Source organism: Taurulus bubalis (assembly GCF_910589615.1).
Source record: "Taurulus bubalis genome assembly, chromosome: 18".
Classification (NCBI taxonomy): domain Eukaryota; kingdom Metazoa; phylum Chordata; class Actinopteri; order Perciformes; family Cottidae; genus Taurulus; species Taurulus bubalis.
In genome coordinates, this window is record NC_136606.1 from 7556650 (window position 1) to 7574823 (window position 18174).

The 18174-nt window shown below is 41.7% G+C and overlaps 1 protein-coding gene across 1 annotated transcript; it reads left to right on the forward strand.

Annotated features, from left to right (window-relative positions):
• Positions 1 to 77: 77 nt before the first annotated feature.
• mrc1a (mannose receptor, C type 1a) lies at positions 78 to 17849 on the forward strand (the record flags this gene model as incomplete). Its single annotated transcript, XM_079234550.1, is given in 34 exon segments — positions 78 to 349; positions 523 to 595; positions 1359 to 1482; positions 2085 to 2590; position 2593; positions 5729 to 6130; positions 7221 to 7394; positions 7856 to 8011; positions 8105 to 8218; positions 8308 to 8448; positions 8533 to 8715; positions 9409 to 9566; positions 9647 to 9763; positions 10470 to 10585; positions 10860 to 11008; positions 11442 to 11641; positions 11732 to 11847; positions 12007 to 12085; positions 12182 to 12326; positions 12452 to 12490; positions 12617 to 12780; positions 12948 to 13012; positions 13706 to 13806; positions 13916 to 14055; positions 14176 to 14284; positions 14395 to 14567; positions 15449 to 15554; positions 15709 to 15941; positions 16047 to 16212; positions 16308 to 16460; positions 16527 to 16643; positions 16793 to 16951; positions 17038 to 17070; positions 17160 to 17849. Coding segments are annotated over 34 exon segments (5217 nt in total). The 3' UTR covers positions 17393 to 17849.
• Between the last annotated feature and the right edge of the window lie 325 nt (positions 17850 to 18174).

Below are 18174 nucleotides of genomic sequence, written 5' to 3' on the forward strand. Positions count from 1 at the left end.
GGAGGGACAGGGGTCGCCTCACTGCGACAACAGCCCCCGTCTCCCTCCCTTCTTTTTCTTTTTTTGAGCTCCGCAGCATGGGCTCGGGGAAGACGCTGAAGTTCGCCCTGTGCGAGGTGCTGCAGTTTGCAGGCCTGTGCGTGCCGCTCTTCATCGTCATGCAGAGGTTCGCCATCATTGTAGCAAATGTCAAAACGTCGTCACAGCCCGCCGGAGACGGCAGCACGGCCTACTGGTTGATTGTGGCCACCTCTATTGCCTACGTCACCTCCACCGCCCTGCTGGTCTGGGTACCCATGAAGTATATGGTCTTCATGAAGAAGAAGTTTCTCATTGGGAGGAAGAAGTGGTGAGTTTCTCCTGCCTTCGTCCTGATGTCAGGGGCCTCAGAGTGAACGCTCAGCAGCTGACTGAGACCTGACCTGCAGTGTCGTCTGCAGCTGGTTTGTACTGGTCAATACCATGAGGTCCTTGTGTTCCTTCCTTACTTTCTTTACCTTCCTTTCTTTGTCTTTGTATCAGGAGGCCTGTGGCCCTCGTATATGTGATCCTTTCAACATTACCCTGCTTTGCCTTTCTCATCGCCAGCTCTGAGGTACAGCATTACATAATTTTATCTGTACTCTGATCATGAACTTTGACCCCTCTGTTGCCATATTTGTAGCAAGAGTCCAACTATTATTGTTGATCCTTTTGTAATTATGTTTGTATGATTGTGTTTTATCACATAAAGAAGCTTCTTGAAACTTAAAAAAATACTCGCCACAACTTTTATGTTTGGAAAAATAATGACATGACATTTTGTGGGTGAGTGGAATCACATTGTTAGGTATCTGTGAGTGAAATAAAGGTGATGATTTGTGAGGAATCTTTTGGCTCTCCGGGGATAAATATGGATAAGGAGTGACTGATAAGCAGCTTGGTCCCTCTTCCTGTCCAAGCTACCCTTGTCAAATCATCTGTCCATGAGGCACATTTTCACTTCCTGGCTGGCTGCAGCTCAGCTCCTATTTGCTGTTTTATGTGGCCCTTTCTAGGCCCAAAGCTGACCTTTGTGGCCCTTGCTTATCTGGTGTCTTTTACATAAGAGACATCAATTCTGCTAAAATGACCAGCTTGTCTGCTTTGTTCTGTGTCCTGTTGGTACGAAGTCCTGACTCAGCCTAATACCAGCGCTGCAAGTGATTTTAGCCCACAAACCCAGAACTAGAGGATGTCAGACATGTAGACGTACAGTCTAAGTGCAAAGGTCCTTTTTATTGTTGAGGTAAATTAATGCGTTCCATATTGAAGCGAGTAAGCAATTAGTTTAAATGCTCAAGTATGTTTAACTAATGCTTTTCTGGCTGTTTGCCCAGGTTCAGATAAATAACAACATGACACACGATACGTTCACGGAGCTCCCTGTGTCACTAGTCCTCTTCTCTCTCATCTGTATTGACGTTGTGGAGAGGATACGCCACTGCAGACTGACCGGCCACGGTGAGCGCCGCTCTCTGAACACGTTACGCAAATCACTCAACCAGAGCTTTAGATCCTGAACCTTCCCCCGCCAACTTCCATAGTGATCCCTACAAGCCTTTTATATTCACAGAAGCTATGAGGAAACAAATGCTGCGAACAATTATTTTATGCAATTCATCCAGAACAATTTGAACTTGTTATTCTTTGGCTCTGTGCTGAAAGATATCGTTGCAACTGAGGAAGTGAGCAGGACCTTTGTAGTCCACTTCTTGTAACACAGTGCTGAACTGACAAAACTTCAGCATTGTTTTTCTAAAGGGAGGCGTTGACGTGGTTCATCTGGTATTCTTTGGAAAAAACTCTATCCTTTTGAGAATTTTTAACGTCAGCTGTCTCGTGAAGTTTTGACTCAAAAACTGTGGTGGTACATTGTAACCCTATTATACTGATATCTACAAACAAATAAAATCAAGCTGAATACTATGATTCTTGTCATGTTTGGTTAATTAAAAAAAAGAAAAGACAAATGAACTCCAACACCACATGAAGATAAGCAACATAAGCAAATGTAGTTTCCGATTTGCTTTGCTCTGTATAATCTTTTACTTTTCTCTCCCCAGCTAATGACATGGCGAGAGACGCTGACATCCCCTCCACTGTCCTCACACATGTGGAACAGGTGACACCTGTCACTCCAGCTGCGCCGGGGCCATCTGTGCCTGGGCCAGCTGGGCTTACCCCCATGCCAGCAAACCAGCACAATGACAGGAACCAGAACGGAGCGGGGGCGCGACAGGAGACCAACGGGACCGTCCCGGGGATACCGGGTAATCCCGGGAGACCATTTAGCATCTCTGGCTTGAGCTCACAATCAGCGAGCACCACGGCGTACCACATATCTCCGTACGCCTACACGGGTCCACTGAGATTCCTGTGTGCCAGCGACGCCCGAGCGGATGTGTTTGTGGACAGCTTTATGTTTTGGATGGACACAGTGGAGATGGTGAGGGTGGCGGGACACCCTGTTGTCTACTACTCAGGCTGGGTGTTCCCCATCTACATCTTCAGCTTCCTGTCCTGCCTGCGGGTGGTGGTCATGCCCCACAGCCCCCTGCTGTCCTCACTCGGAGTGGCATTGCAGGACTTTCCCTTCTTCTTTGTGCGCGTGGGCCTCGTCTCGTTCTTCGGCTTCGTCACACCCGTCCTCTACCTGATGAAGAACCTGTTGGTCTGCCTGGCCTTCGTCTATTTCAACTTCATGACCAGGCTGAGGGTCTTCAACACAGAGAGGATGTTCTTTTGAGACCCGCACTTAATTAAAGTGAAGATAGTTGAACGTTAACACCGATATCAGGAGCAAGAGGCTGGTCCAATCAGGAACAAGAGGATGCAAGAAGCGGTTGCACCAGTTTAAAAATAACTTAAAGGTAATGGATTTAAGAAAAGCTGGTGCGACCAAACCAAAAGTATGAATTTGCGAATACAGAAGAGATATTCTGTCAACATGCATGATGGTAATTTTCACAGGCCAAAAGGGAGCTCTTCAGCAATGTTTTCCCATCAAGGACATTATGTGTTGTGTTATGTATTATTTACCGTTCAACTTTTTTTTACCCCTCACCAAGCACTTTGGAAATGTACCTGTAATGCCATTTGAGAGTTTATATGATATATTCTTTTTCTACCATCATAAAGTGCAGTGAATTTGTAAAAGCATAAATCCATGTTGTTGATATTAGGTTTTTCTTTGCTAAGTTTTATTCATGAAAGAAAAACAAAGTGTGAGTTTGTATCATTGATTCATATATTTTGGTAAGATTATTAAAGAAAATCATTCAAACATATGATATACATGAGTTTCAGTAGTGTGATTTATCATGCACGCAGAATGTTTTTGACCACCATTCAAAAACCTTTATGCTGGATTTTATCCCATTTCTTGACAATCACTCCCCAATAGAACTGGTTTCCTATCACTAGTCCTTACATTCCTTCCTACAAGGTCCAAAGCACAAGAGCACTGACGGCTAGAAGACACAGAGTCATTACACCTGTACAATCCGATGTAATTTAAAATACAATTTTAAAAAAAACGCACTGCAAAGAAACTTATATTTGTATGGATTCTCATTTTCAAGATCTGCTAAATGACCTACAAAAAGAATGCAATCAATCACAAAAGGATACTTATTGCTGGGCTGTATTAAATTAGTAGTCAAAAGACTTTGAACTTATTATTCTTTGGCTCTGTGCCCGTAGTTGAAAGATATCGTTGCAACTGAGGAAGTGAACAGGATATTTGTAGTCCACTTCTTGTAGCACAGTGCTGAACTGACAAAACTACAGCATTGTTTTTCCAAAGGAAGGCGTTGACGTGGTTCATCTGGTATTCTTTAGGAAAATAACTTTTTTAACGTCAGCTGTTTTGGCTCCAACTGCTCAGCAGATCAGTGGCTGCATTATGATCACAAGCTCTGGTGGTGGTATATTGTATCTCTATTATACTGATTTCTCATATGACTGCATTTAAAATACAATCATATGAGACATTTCTCTTATTGACTCTTTTGCTATTTGTCTGTACGCTACATCTCCTCTCCTCTGTTGATATTGGTGTGAATTATTATTAAGTTATCTTCTCTACAATCATCTGTGTTTATTCTAAAGCAGCACTAACCAGTCATCAACAGATGTTAAAGGTGTCACTTGTAGGGAATAACCGGCAGAGAAGTCTCAACCAATTATGTAGTTCCTTTCTGTTTTAACCCTTCTCAGTCTGTTTTGGTCTATTATTTTGGTTTTCTGGTCCACTTTCGTCAACCTTTATAAAACTACTTTATTGCCCTTAGGAATTGAAACTAAAACAGAGCTGAAAGGAGAGAAAATATTGGATTTATATTGATGATGTGGCCAGAAACCTGACTCCACATGAATGATAATGTTACTCCGCATCTGCTGGATGTATAAAAACAAATTAGTTTCCAACACATTTAACTTTATAAGGTCATGTCATAAGTCAATATTGTCTTTCAACTTGTTCTTCTTATGTCAATGTTTAAAAATACAATGATGTATGCACTACTTAAAAACAACTCCAAATGTTGATTCCCCTATGCTTCATTTTACATGATTAATGAGCTAGAAGACAGACAAGCAAACCAACTGACTGATTTTTTGAAACATTTTACATTTTGTAATTCGTAGGTTTCAGTTCATTAGAATATACTGTACAACTTGTAGTGTCAGATACAGCTTTTTCCATACAAAGGACAGGTATTTCACAGGTATTTGTCTGCTTCCCATTTGTCTGCACCATTGCTGGGCATCTCTGCAGACCGTATGAGGCCAACGTGGTCAGATCTCCACTCTCTTCCCCCGATAGGAAACAGGATTTCCTCCTGTCCTCTCTTTCTACTGACTTGTATCATCACTGCACTTCCTGCAGACCTCCAGGGGGCTACTATCCCACCAAAACTCTCACATCAGCAAAGTGCTGCAAACCTCGATAAATCCTCATTTGCTCTGGCTCAGTAATTGTCTAACTGTCACATTCGTGATCAGATGTGAATCTTCCTGCTTCTGAAACGTCTACAAAGGCCATGTATTGCTGAACGACATCTGCTCTCGTGCACACATTTAGCACAGACTGAAAGGCTATTTATAATCGATCAAAAGTCTCAGATAAAGGCAATATATTGAAAGCCTGCTTGGATGAATTAATTTCCAAAATTCATTCCCCGGTTCCTCTCTTGCCTTTGATTTATTAAAAATAGAAACACTATGAGTTTTCTTAAAGTAACACCGGTGATTTTCAGACATTAGATGGTGAGCAGTGATTGCCTAAATCCCACTTCCTGCCTTCCCTTTCTCTGCCAAAAACCTCTGTGGAAGCTCATGGAAATTGCTGTTGTTGGACCAACGTTAGCTACCCATGTGACAGGATACCCATCAGAGTGATTAAGGGGGAACGCACAATGTCTCTGTGTCATTGTTGCTCCATGTCACACACCTTAGCACACACCAGACCACTTCTCTCATGACTGGAAAACTCTCCTACAATCACATCCACCACTGAGTGCAAACTACACACGAAGGATAATGTTACCATGCTCAAATGTTGCTGTGGTCCTCTGTCTCCTGCAGGTCCTCTGCATCACTGCAGACATAGGTACGTACCCATGACACATTTTGTCGATTGTGAGTAAAATTGACGAGAGTGATCAGATTGTAAGTACATGTCTTGATGCTGTTTGTTCTGCTGCAGATAGTGGCTCCTTCCTGATCTTCAACGAGAACCACAACAAGTGCATAAGGGTGGAGAGCGCCACGTCAATGACGGTGGCCCCCTGTGACCCTCATGCCAAAGAGCAACAGTTCCGTTGGGCCTCCGAATCGCGTGTCCTCAGTCTGTCCCTCAAGCTCTGCCTGGGGGCCACAGAGATTAAAGACTGGGTGAAGGTGCTCCTCTTTGAATGTGATGAGAACAGTGACCTCCAACATTGGCAGTGCAAGAATGAGACCCTCTTTGGCCTAAAAAACCAGGACCTGCACTTAAACTGGGGCAACTTCAATGAGAGGAACATAATGATCTACAAAGGCTCAGGTCTCTGGAGTCGCTGGAGGATATTTGGCACCAAGGGTGATCTTTGTTCAAAGGGTTTTCAAGGTAGGAATTGTGGGGACACAATCAATTTTAATAAAGACACAGTATAATAGTGTAAACTGTAGTGTCTAATATTGATAAATGTTGGAAAGGTGTTGTAGAAAGTCCTGCTAAAGTGTTTCTCGTGTAGAATCTTGATTATAGATCTTGAGATTGTTGTCAGCTATTTCATTTTACAAGCAATATTATGTAGACCAAGTAGTCATGTAAATTGACTAGAAAAATGGCAAGACAGATTTGTTCAAGTGATGGACTCACTAACAACTCTATTTAACAACTTTTTCTGAGAAAAGTTATTTGATCTGAGATTTCGTGGAAATAAGCATATTGTGTGGGAAATCGTACACGACGAAACATGGTGGTGACTGAAAAGTGAGGCCTTATGACTAAATATCTGTTTAATAGTGATTCGAGCACATAACAATATCCAGAATGCAACAATCAGTCTGTGTTGCAAAAGTCAAGCACTTGACTTGAACCCATCTGTAACTCAATTAAAACTAGTCTTGTATGTAGATAAGGACAATTTAACAGATCTACAGCAGAGAGTCCACGTCAAGAGCTGCAGTGTAAATGGTACACTAACCATGAGCATTGAGCCCAAAGTATTACCCCGTCTGTATCTGCTGCACCTCATCTACTCTGTATAGAATGGTTGTGTATACAATGGTAGATGATAGTGTGTCTCCAAATTCATGGCTACAGTTTGAGGGAGGCCCTTTTTCAAAATGTCCCCACTCTTTAGCATAAAGCTAGGTCCATAAAGAGACTGTTCTCTGAGATTATTGTGGAAGAACTTGACTGGCCTGAACCGAGAACTGAACCTCAATCCCAGGTCTTCTCGCCCAACATCAATGGACGACCTCACTAATACTTCTGTTCCTAAGTCTTGGGGAAAGCCTTCCCAAAGAGTCAATGTCATGGCAGCGTAAAAATGTCCATAGTCAACAATCTTATTTCAGTGCAATGATCAAGTGTCCACAAACATTTGACCGTGCACATCTAGTAGGTTGTTGATTTGCAGGCGTTGCTTGTGTTATGTTGCTCAAGAAACTTCGGACTATCTTTAACATCACGATCTGTGTCTCCTCAGAGGTGTTCACAATCGAGGGCAATGCCTTTGGAGGCCCCTGTCAGTTCCCATTTAAGTTTCATGAGAAGTGGTATGCTGAATGCACAAAGGAAGGTCGCTCAGATGGTCAGCTTTGGTGTGCAACAGAGAGAGATTATGACAAAGTGAAGAAATGGGGCTTTTGTCCCAACGGAGGTAAGAAACACTGATGATAATCAACAGCCCTTGATTAAGTTGCACGGTTTTATGAAGAACTCTGTGAATCGAATCATGCAGAATTGTCTTGTTGGCCTGTAATTTCTCTAAGCGCTATCACTGCGGAGGTCAGTGCTGACAGGTCTGATTTCTGACCCCATCCTCTCCCCCAGCAGAACAACACTACCGCTTCCTTTCATGAGTCGTCAACACAGAACTGTCCTTGTTTTCCTCTTCTCTCCGGCACATCATTCCTCTGCCGCTGCTCTAAAATGAAAGCCATCTCACTTTTGACATTGTACTTCTATGAAACCCAGCACAGTCGTAGACAGTTTTCAGACATTCATTGTCCTTAAAATCCATTCTGATACAGTGAACATACATATGACGCTACTTTTACCTCACCAGGTAAATCGTTTCCCCTCAGTTTGATAATTTGTTGTGTCTCTTCCATAATGCAGCGTCCTCGGGTTGGGACACTGACCCGGTCACAGGCGTTCAGTATCAGAGGAACTCACTGTCAGTGTTGACCTGGCATCAGGCCAGGAAGAGCTGCCAGCAGCAGGGAGCCGACCTCCTCAGCATTGTAGAGCTACATGAGCAGTCATACATTTCAGGTACAAAGTCAACCTATCTGTTACTCTTACTACAATGTTACATAATTGACTCTTTTGTGAAATACTTGCATTGTAATACATGGGTTGACGCAGGGTTGACAAATACTTTGGGAACATCTCTGTGGATTGGACTGAACAGCTTGGATTTTGAGAGTGGATGGCAGTGGAGCAACGGAAACCCCTTCAGATATTTAAACTGGGCTCCAGGTAAGTGAATAACAACAGTAAGCTTCTTAAATGATCACATATTGACAGTTGATGTTGACATAAAAGCCATGGGTCAATGTTTCCAATAGGTCATCCCTCGTCAGAGCCCGGGCTCACCTGTGCAACCCTAAACGCTGCAAAAGCCTCAAAATGGGAGAGCAGCGCCTGCTCCAAGAAACTTGGTTACATTTGTCGCAAAGGAAACTCTACCAGTCTTCCGCCACCACCAAGTAAAATAATATAATTCCAAACCATCTAGCTATTATTAAAGTGACCCTGAATGTGTTCTCACCTCTTTGGGTCTCTCTCCACAGACAAAGACCAGCCCAGCTTCTGCCCCAGTCACTGGGTTCCATATGCAGGAAGCTGTTACTACCTGCAGAGGAACAAAAAGATGTGGAAGGATGCTTTGGCTGCGTGTCACAAAGAGGGAGGAGATCTGGCCAGCATACACAATATAGAAGAGCAGAGCTTCGTCATATCTCAGTCTGGATACTGTAAGTGCCCCCTACAGTATGCTAAAAGTAAACTTTAACAATAGAGAACCTTTTTTATTTTAAAGGATTAGTTCCACATCTTGGGGAATACGGTTATGCGCTGTCTCACCAAGAGAAAATTGACACTGCCGTCCTATATTTGCTTGTGAGGGTAAACAGCCAACAGCTAGTTAGCTAAACGTAGCATAAAGACTGGAAACAGGAGGAAACAGCTCGCCAGACTCTGTCCAAAGATGGCAAAATCCCCCAACAAGCACTTCTAAAGCTCATTAAGTAACACATTATTATTATATCTTCTTTTTGTTTCATCAAGACTCCAATAAGTCACTTCTTTGGGACAGGAAATAGTGCCAGTAACACCCCAGCATGACGCTTTTAATCTTCAGTTTTTGTAGCGATTAAACTAATTGAATTGACTTTGTTTGTTTGTGTGCTTTAGGGCTGCTGAAGCCAAGATAGCTTTTTCTCTCAATCTTTATGCTAAGATAGGCTAATCGGCTGCAGCTTCATATTTAACTTACAGAGATGTTCAGGGTATCGATCCTCTTATCTAACGCTCTGCAAGAAAACGAATAATCGCATTCCCCACGATGTTGAACTATTAATCTAAAGAACAAAAATACTGAATACAGAAGAAATAAAATGCGAGAGATGGTTCCACACTAACAATCTATGCGCATTCAAACCCGTCAGTGCCGACAGATGTGCTCTGGATTGGCTTGAATGATCTGAAGAACCAGATGCTGTTTGAATGGTCTGATCACTCCCACGTTACCTTCACCCAGTGGCAGACCGATGAGCCGTCTCATGCCACCAACCTCCAGGAAGACTGCGTTGTCATCAGAGGAAAGGTAATAAATGCCCATGGTGATGAATGGAGTGATATAACATGAGCGGTGCTGTTCTTATCTGCTGAATGTGGCCCATACAGGACGGGAAGTGGGCTGACCACATGTGTGAGAAGACGTATGGATACATCTGTAAGAAGAAGGCCTCCACTAAACCAGCTGAAGGCGCCCAAGAAGAAGCCAACCCGGGCTGCAAGCTTGTAAGTGATGACATTTCATTCTATATAGTGATAATACAACAAAGCTTTTATTAGATTTATGCCATGTTCACAACAAAACAGTTGCGAAATATTTGCGCGTCCAGATTACATGTTAAGTCAATGCACAGCCGCGTTAGGTTGCGAAAAAGCGAATTTTTCACCGGGCGTCGCGATAGAAGCGAAACGGCGTCACAACGCCGCTTTTTCGCTGGCGTTCAAATATTTCAACTCCAGCGAATAATTCGCATGACGCGGAGTTGCGAAAGCCAATCAGCGTTGAGAAGCTCCGCCCGGCATCATCGCCGTTACTGAATGAAACTGCTGGCCCGCTGAAGGAGCGCTGGAAACGGCTTCACTCAGACACTCGTCCTGGAGGAGTCGGAGCTGTGTGCGACTACGGATAATGTTATGAACCCAGACACGGGGTGGTTGATGGTCCGACGTGTGTGGGACTTCCTCAACAAGTAGTGCTCCAAGTAGTACTAGTGGTTATTTACCTGGTGGATGAAGGAAATAGTAAATGTTTTCAAGACACAGAGATAAGCCCCGCCCCCTTTCCCCAGCGATGGTTGCGAAAAAACGGATTAACCACATAGAGCGAATTTTTCACCTGCGGCGCGATATAGGCGAAGTGGCGTTGCGAAAATTCGCAACTGTTTTGGTGTGAACACGGCATTAGTCTCACTGTGTTTGTTTCTTTATCAAGGGCTCAATCAGATTTGGTTCTTATTGTTACAACATTGGATCTGAGACAAAAACCCTTGCTGAGGCAAAGCGGGCATGCTCAGAGGCTGGTGCGCACGTGGTGGATGTGACTGATAGGTATATTTTCTTATTTATGTTGTGTTAATCTAAAACTTTGCCCGATATTGTAGTCATAAAAACACCTGTTTTGAAAGTAATTCATTGACTTTGATTATGTTAGGTCTTAAAACAAGAGTTGAATGCTGTAATAAGGTCAATTTTGTATTTATTTTAAAATCTTATTTGAAATCTTGCTTTGCTAAAATTGAAGATTACTTTCCACTTAATCCTATAATGTCGGGATTTAAAGATTTCATTGCTCACCTTTCTGCTTTCATATGTTTTCATTTAGGTATGAGAATGCCTTCTTGGTCAGTTTGGTGGGTTTGAGGCCGGAGAAGTATTTCTGGACAGGTTTATCCAACACAGACGACATTAACACTTTCAAGTGGACCACCAGAAGAAAAGTCTCGTTCACTCATTTCAATGTGGACATGCCAGGTACAGCACACCTCTCTTTGGCTGTGCTTCCTACTAATGGATTGATTGCCATGGCATTTTGTTCAGACATTTATGTTCCCCTCAGGAATAAGTGTAATAACTTTGCTTCTTCCTTAGTCTTTCATCTAGCATCATCTTGAGGTGATGCATTTGTCAAATACTTTGGTTTATGACTAAATATCAGCAAAATGTATGCCGTTTACCATTAGCCTCCAATGCAGTTTTTAGCTCAAAGCTCAAAACTCAAAGCACCTCTGTGCCGACACACAGCCTCACAGAATATTGTCTCTGGACTCTGAAGTCATGTATTGTTGTATATCTTGATCCACATTCATTATTTACTCCTTGAATGTAATAATTGATCGTAATCTTCACACCTTTGAGCTCAGTTCATCGATATTTTTCCCATTTCTCTCGCCGTGTTTATCAAAAGACAGAAGTCAGGGATGCGTTGCCATAACAACTGGGGTTTTCGCTGGATTATGGGATGTTGTCAGCTGCAGCAACAAGGAGAAGTACATCTGTAAGAAACCAGCAGAGGGTGCACATGTGACGACGGTCCCGCCCACCACCCCGGCCTTGAGCTGCGAGGCTGGTTGGACCCCTGCTGCCAAGAGGAGCGTCTGCTACAAAGTAGGATGACAAACTGAACTAATCTGGGACAATGGTGAGATTTTAAGAACACAAAACTCAACATATATTTATTTTTCACTCATTAAAAAGCTTTACCAGAAAAGAAAGGCCGAGAAGAAGAATTGGCGTGAAGCGCAAGATTTCTGCGAAGTCATCGGAGGGGACCTGATGAGCGTACACAGTTCACAGGACCTGAACAACGCTCCGTGAGTTACCCCTATATATATATATATATATATATATATATATATATATATATATATATATATATATATATATATATATATATAGCATAAATGTATATGTCATAATTTGTATTATGCTACTCAAGTAATCAGTACTGTTTTTGTTCTGCTGTCATAAAGGTTTCAGTCCTCCAATCAAGCCTGGATTGGCCTCAGCCTTGGTACCAATGCAGGTTTTGGATGGTCCGATGGGTCACCTGTATGTAGCACCTCATTGTTGTCACAAAAGGCTTTCCCCACTGTTATTCTCAGCCCTGGCCTAATTATGTGTATTTTCCCCCAAACTGTGCTCTAGTTGGGCTATGAGAACTGGGGCTTTGGGGAACCAAACAACCACAATGACAACGAACACTGTGCAGAAGTCCACATTTACTACGGACGGTACTGGAATGATGCGTTTTGTGATGCCTATAAAGACTGGATCTGCCAGATAGGGAAAGGTGACATTGACCGGTCTCATCATGGAGCTGCAGTTCACACAGAGAGATTTATTTGAAAAAAAGTTATGTGATGTTTGAGATGTAGTTTGCCCATCGTTAAGACCTCTTGGTTCTTGTATTTTCAGGTGTGACTCCCAAACCTGAGCCTGTCACAGTTGAAACAGGTACAGTTCAGCAGTGGCTTAAAATTCAACATTGTATTAGCATTTGCATTTAGCTAGCACTGCTAGTATCGCTGTAGACTCTTGTTTTCCATCGATCTGCTGATAACAGTTTTGTTCTCTTTACAGTGTACAACACCACCGAAGATGGCTGGCTTATATACAATGACACACATTATTTAATCAACAATGACAATCTCGACATGGAATCTGCTAGAGCTGTCTGCAGAAAGGGCTTTGGAGATCTTGTGGTCATCACAGGGGAGAGTGAGAGGAAGTTCCTTTGGAGACAGGCAAGAAATTCTCAATACATTTTCCCAAAACAAAACAAAAAGACAACATAATATATGATCTCAAAAACTGATCTGATGTTCTGGCAAAAGTGCAAAAACCTTGGGTGTGACAATTGTTTTTAAATTAACTTTAATGTAATGTTTCTTTCACCATGCTGTTCCAACAGATAGCGAAGGGCTCAGCAGATCAGTACTACATCGGCATGACAGTGGATTTGGATAAATCATTCAGGTAAATCACACTATATTGTTTTGACACACTGCTAACTGTCGGTGTGCTGGGTACTTCCCACTAACCATTGAAGAGAATTTAATGATTTATATGTTGTACTACTTTACTTTGACTAAAGTTTCATGTCCCACTTATACTAAAGAAGGTGTCTCGAAGCTGAGCGAAGCTGAGAAATCGTAACTGGTCAAGTTCTCAGTCGCTTTTGACCTTGGCTAAACAGATTAGATACAGACAGACTGTCTTTGCTGCTGATGTCAGCTAGATGTCTGAATTACAGACGGACTCAGCTCCCTTTTTCGCTACTAAGACTGAGACAAATATGAAAGTCAGATAAGGGGGAGTCTCACAGAAATGGGATAAATATCCATTGTTCTTAGAGAACGAGGCCCACTCTCATTCTGGGGGTGTGCTGGCTGTGTGCAGACTGTATGCAGAGCAGACCATCAGGGGAGCTGAGTCCAAGGCCTTGTAGGTATGCATTTCATGTATGTGTGTAATTGCTAAATAAATAACCTTAACTGTAATATAACCTGTTCTGTCAATTCTTGAACACTCGAGGAATATCCTGGCGAAGAGGATTCCTTTTCACCATCCACCGTAGTCTCGTCTGACATTTGATAAAAAAACACAAGATCAGATGTTGTTTGGGTTTTTTAAGTGACGTCCTGTTCGTTGTCTTCTTTCCATTTTCAGCTGGGTGGATGGCACACCTGTAACATACACTGCATGGGAACGAAATGAGCCCAACTTTGCAAATAATGATGAAAATTGTGTAACTTTATACAAGTTCATGGGTGAGTCTAACACCACACTGCGGGGGTTTCAGAAATATAAGCTTGTCTGACCAAATAATACATTTCATTTGATTATTTATTAATTGTTCTCTATAAACTCTGCACATAGGGCACTGGAATGACATAAACTGTGGTTTTGAGCTACCTTCCATTTGCAAAAGAAGCGGTAGTTTTATCAACACAACAATGGCCCCAACCACTCTTCCTAAGGGAGGATGTGCACCAGAGTGGCTCCTTTTCCAAGGAAAGGTAATGATATATAACTGCATACAACACTGATTACTCCATTACAAAAGAACAATCTGTTCTGATAAAATGTGTTTCACATTGGTTACCTACTGTCCCTTTGCTTGTTATTCTAACACACAGTGTTACAAATTAGTTGTGGGGGATGACAAAAAGAACTGGCAGGATGCCAGGAAGCACTGCATTAACCAGGGAGGAACTCTGGTTTCTATCACCAAGGAGAGAGAGCAAGGCGAGTGTTTTCTTTGTGTTTCGTCTGTAAAGGTTACATTTCATTGTGCAGGTACGTAATTAAACCACTATTTTAAGGGAGTTAAAGATTAAATGTGTCTTCCTTTCTAGCATTCCTGACAATGCAGATGCTGAGCTACAATGACGACTTCTGGATCGGCATGAATGACGTCAACTGGGATATGCACTTTGTGTGGACGGACGGCAAAGCCATTTCATACACCAACTGGGCAAAAGGGCATCCGACATCAATGCCTGATGGACGTTATGTAATGGATTATGAGGTTATTTCAGCTTAAGCTCCTATATTCAAAAAAAATTGTCTGACCAACTGTCTATCTCAACAATGTGATGGTCATATTCTGGTAACACTTACCAAGAATATTGTTAACACTTTATAATAACTACAAGCTATTTAGCATTAATAAAGCATGAGTAACCACTTAGTTCATGATTTACAAAACATTGTTCCAACATTAACACTCATTAGTAACTAATTAGTATACAATTCATAAACACAGTTATACATGTTTAATAAGCTTGACTATTATGCATTTCATGATTGAGTTTTCATACTAAATCATGGATTCCCCATTTGTAAATTAAGCAATGTATATTGCAAACTAGTTTGATTTTTATTATTTATATTAAGAGTGAAGAGAGGGTATGTGAGCCCTTTTTACTGTAATTGACCTCCTTGGAGCAGAGGCTGCTTTTAGCATTCCCTGTTTTATCAATTTTTATGAAATACTGGGACAGTGGGAAGCTGTACTTCTCTTTTCACGTCTGTTTTGAACTTCACCTGCATCTCAGCCCTGCATCTAGCTGCGCTACATATATAGCATCCTCTTCCTTAAACTATTTCATTCTGAAAAACGGACCACATCATCTTATCAATATCGGGGCCTCTTATGACCACAAAATCATAAGAGGTTTTGCTTCTTTCTACAAGTAAAATAAAACTGCAACCAGATCCGCCGGTGTGCCTGTGCTTATAGTTATTATAAAGTTAGTTGCAAAGAAGTGTGAAAATAAAGCATGAAAAACACGTGAAAATCGACTTCTATCACGAGACAGCCTGTCACCGTTACAAAAGGACCTTGTATATCCTGACTTCAGACAGTTAAAATGTCAAACTGATGTTTGTTTCTTTTCTGGCTGACAGACATTTGACTGTGTGATGATGGTGGGAAGCAACTCCAAAATTTCAGGAGTATGGAAGGTGGAAGAGTGTCACTCAAAACATAGCTTCATCTGCAAAAGAAACAGTGGTGAGCAAAATGTCAGCAAAGCCACATCAACATGAGTTTCAGTGATAGAGTTTATTTTCAAACATTGTGTAATTGTGTAAATGCAAACTGGTGACAACATCAATTTAAAATGTTTGGTTTACGTTTTTTTTCATGATGTTTCTTGTTTTCAAAGATTCTCAGATTGTAGTCCCAGCCACAACTGTGTTACCAAAGGCTTTCCATAAACTTGGCAATGACTCCTACAAACTGGTGGCCCTGAAGATGAAATGGGACGAGGCGAGGAGGCAGTGCCAAGCAGACGATGCAGATCTGGCCAGTATCCTGAACCCCGTCACCCAGGCATACATCACCTTGCAGATTTCCAAGCACAATGAGCCTGTGTGGATCGGCCTCAACAGCAATGAGGTAAAAGGCTTTACCTCTTATTGTTTACCTCTAGTTCAAACATGATAACAAACTGAGACCGTTGGGCTCTGTTTCGACTTAAATGCAAGTTTTGTTTTTTCACAGACTGGTGGGCGGTTCAAGTGGATCGATAACTGGCTGCTGTTTCATACTAAATGGGGCACAAATGAGCCTAAAAACAACTATGGCTGTGTGTATATCGATGTGGACAAAACATGGAAGACTGCACCATGTACCAACACCTACTATTCCCTTTGCAAGAGGTCACCAGGTCAGACAATCCCTCTGTTAGTTATCCTACACGATATCTATGCATTACCAAACACTAAGCATGGCTAGCAATGCATTGTCCTGTCTCTTTTTTAGTTGTAGCACCCACTGAGCCCCCACAACTCCCCGGCAACTGTCCAGAACCAAAGAAAAAAAAAGCCTGGATACCTTTCAGAGGCCATTGCTATTCCTTCATGAGCTCAGTGATGAACAACTGGGCCCATGCCTCAGTTGAATGCCTGAAAATGGGTACGTTAGGAAGAATGTCCACGACAATTTGTATGTGTGCACAATTTTGACTGTTTTGTTCATCAGGTGCCACTCTGGTGAGTGTTGAGGACCCTCAAGAGGGCCTGTTCATACAACAGAACCTGGAGATTCTGCAGGACGATGCCAAGTCCTTCTGGATCGGCCTCTATAAGACTCATGAAGGTGAGCTTTTATTTTTTCTTAATTCCTTTTTCAAACGTGTACATAAGTTAAGCACTGTTCCATTAACATACAACACAGTACACTACACTCATAAACTGCACATAAAAAGGGGACGAAGTTGATTAAAGTAACAAGCCTCCCTGTTTCAGATGAGTGGATGTGGATTGATAACAGTGCTGTGGATTACGTCAACTGGAAAACAGGGATGCCAAAGTCAGATTCATGTGTGGAAATCAGCTCTGACAGTGGAAAGTGGAGCACACACACCTGCAGCAGATACAGGTCTTACATCTGTAAAACAGCCAAAGGTAAATTGAATCAACTGGTATGTACAATAGTTTTAACTTGAGTCATCAGTCACTTACAGTGAGCATTTATCTCCTTTTTTCATCAGTTATTACACCTACAGAAAAGCCACCTTCTGTTGGTAAGTTATTTGACCATCATATTTTAAATATAATGTTTCAAACTCCAGCTATGTCACTGTCAATACTTCTTTATGTTTTGCCTCCCCAGCCCAAGTCGTTGAAGAAGTTTCCCATGGGTCTGCTGGCATCACTGTTGCTGTAGTGCTAGTTGTAATCGCCATAATTGGACTCGGTGCCTTCCTCCTCTTCCGTAAACGGATACCCATCCCCGTGCTGGGAGAAAGCACCTTCGATAACAAGTTATACTTCAACAATCCCATTCGAACCCTTGTAGACACCAAGGGTCTGGTGGCCAACATAGAACAGAATGAACAAGCATAGGAAGACGTGAGCTCAGTGTCAATCCCACTATGAGAATGAATGATTATGGTTTCATACTTTAATTTGGTTCACTTTACTAAGCAGTGGATCTCAACCAAACCCTGTAATATTTGTTCCAAGTATTCTGGATAAAAAAAATCAACGACAATGATTCATACTTATATAATAATTCACACAAGCACTGGCATTGCACTTAGTAAACTAGGGTCAAGTAAATATGTGAATGGTCCACAACAAATAATACATGATTATGTGATTTGTTAAATGTGTACAGTTTATTTTCTTTTTTTTACCAATCAAGATAATCAAGAGCATTTGAATACAATTAAGAATCATGACAGGTGAAGATGTTTTATTACTACAATTATCAGATTTTATTTTTTCTCTGTGGGCTGCTCATCAGTCTATTTATAGCGTACAACTTGTAAATAGATGCTCAATAAAACAAAATTTAAAAACAAAACTGAATCTTTGTCTTTTTTGGTACTTTTTTCTTCTGATAGACCAAAAATAGGTCAACAAAATTCAACCACGATTTTGTAGACAGCTGTGATAAGATGCATCAAATCATACGAAAGTTACTAATACCAAGCATTTATTTATTTTTTAAATCACAAAATGTTCAATGGACATGAGTTCTGGCACTATTGCCTAATGCAAGCTAAATGCTAACATCAGCATGCTAACCTTCTCACAATGACAAAGCTATAATGCTTGGTATTATAATGTTTACCATGTTCACTTAGTTTAGCATGCTAACATTAGCTAATTAGCCCTAAACA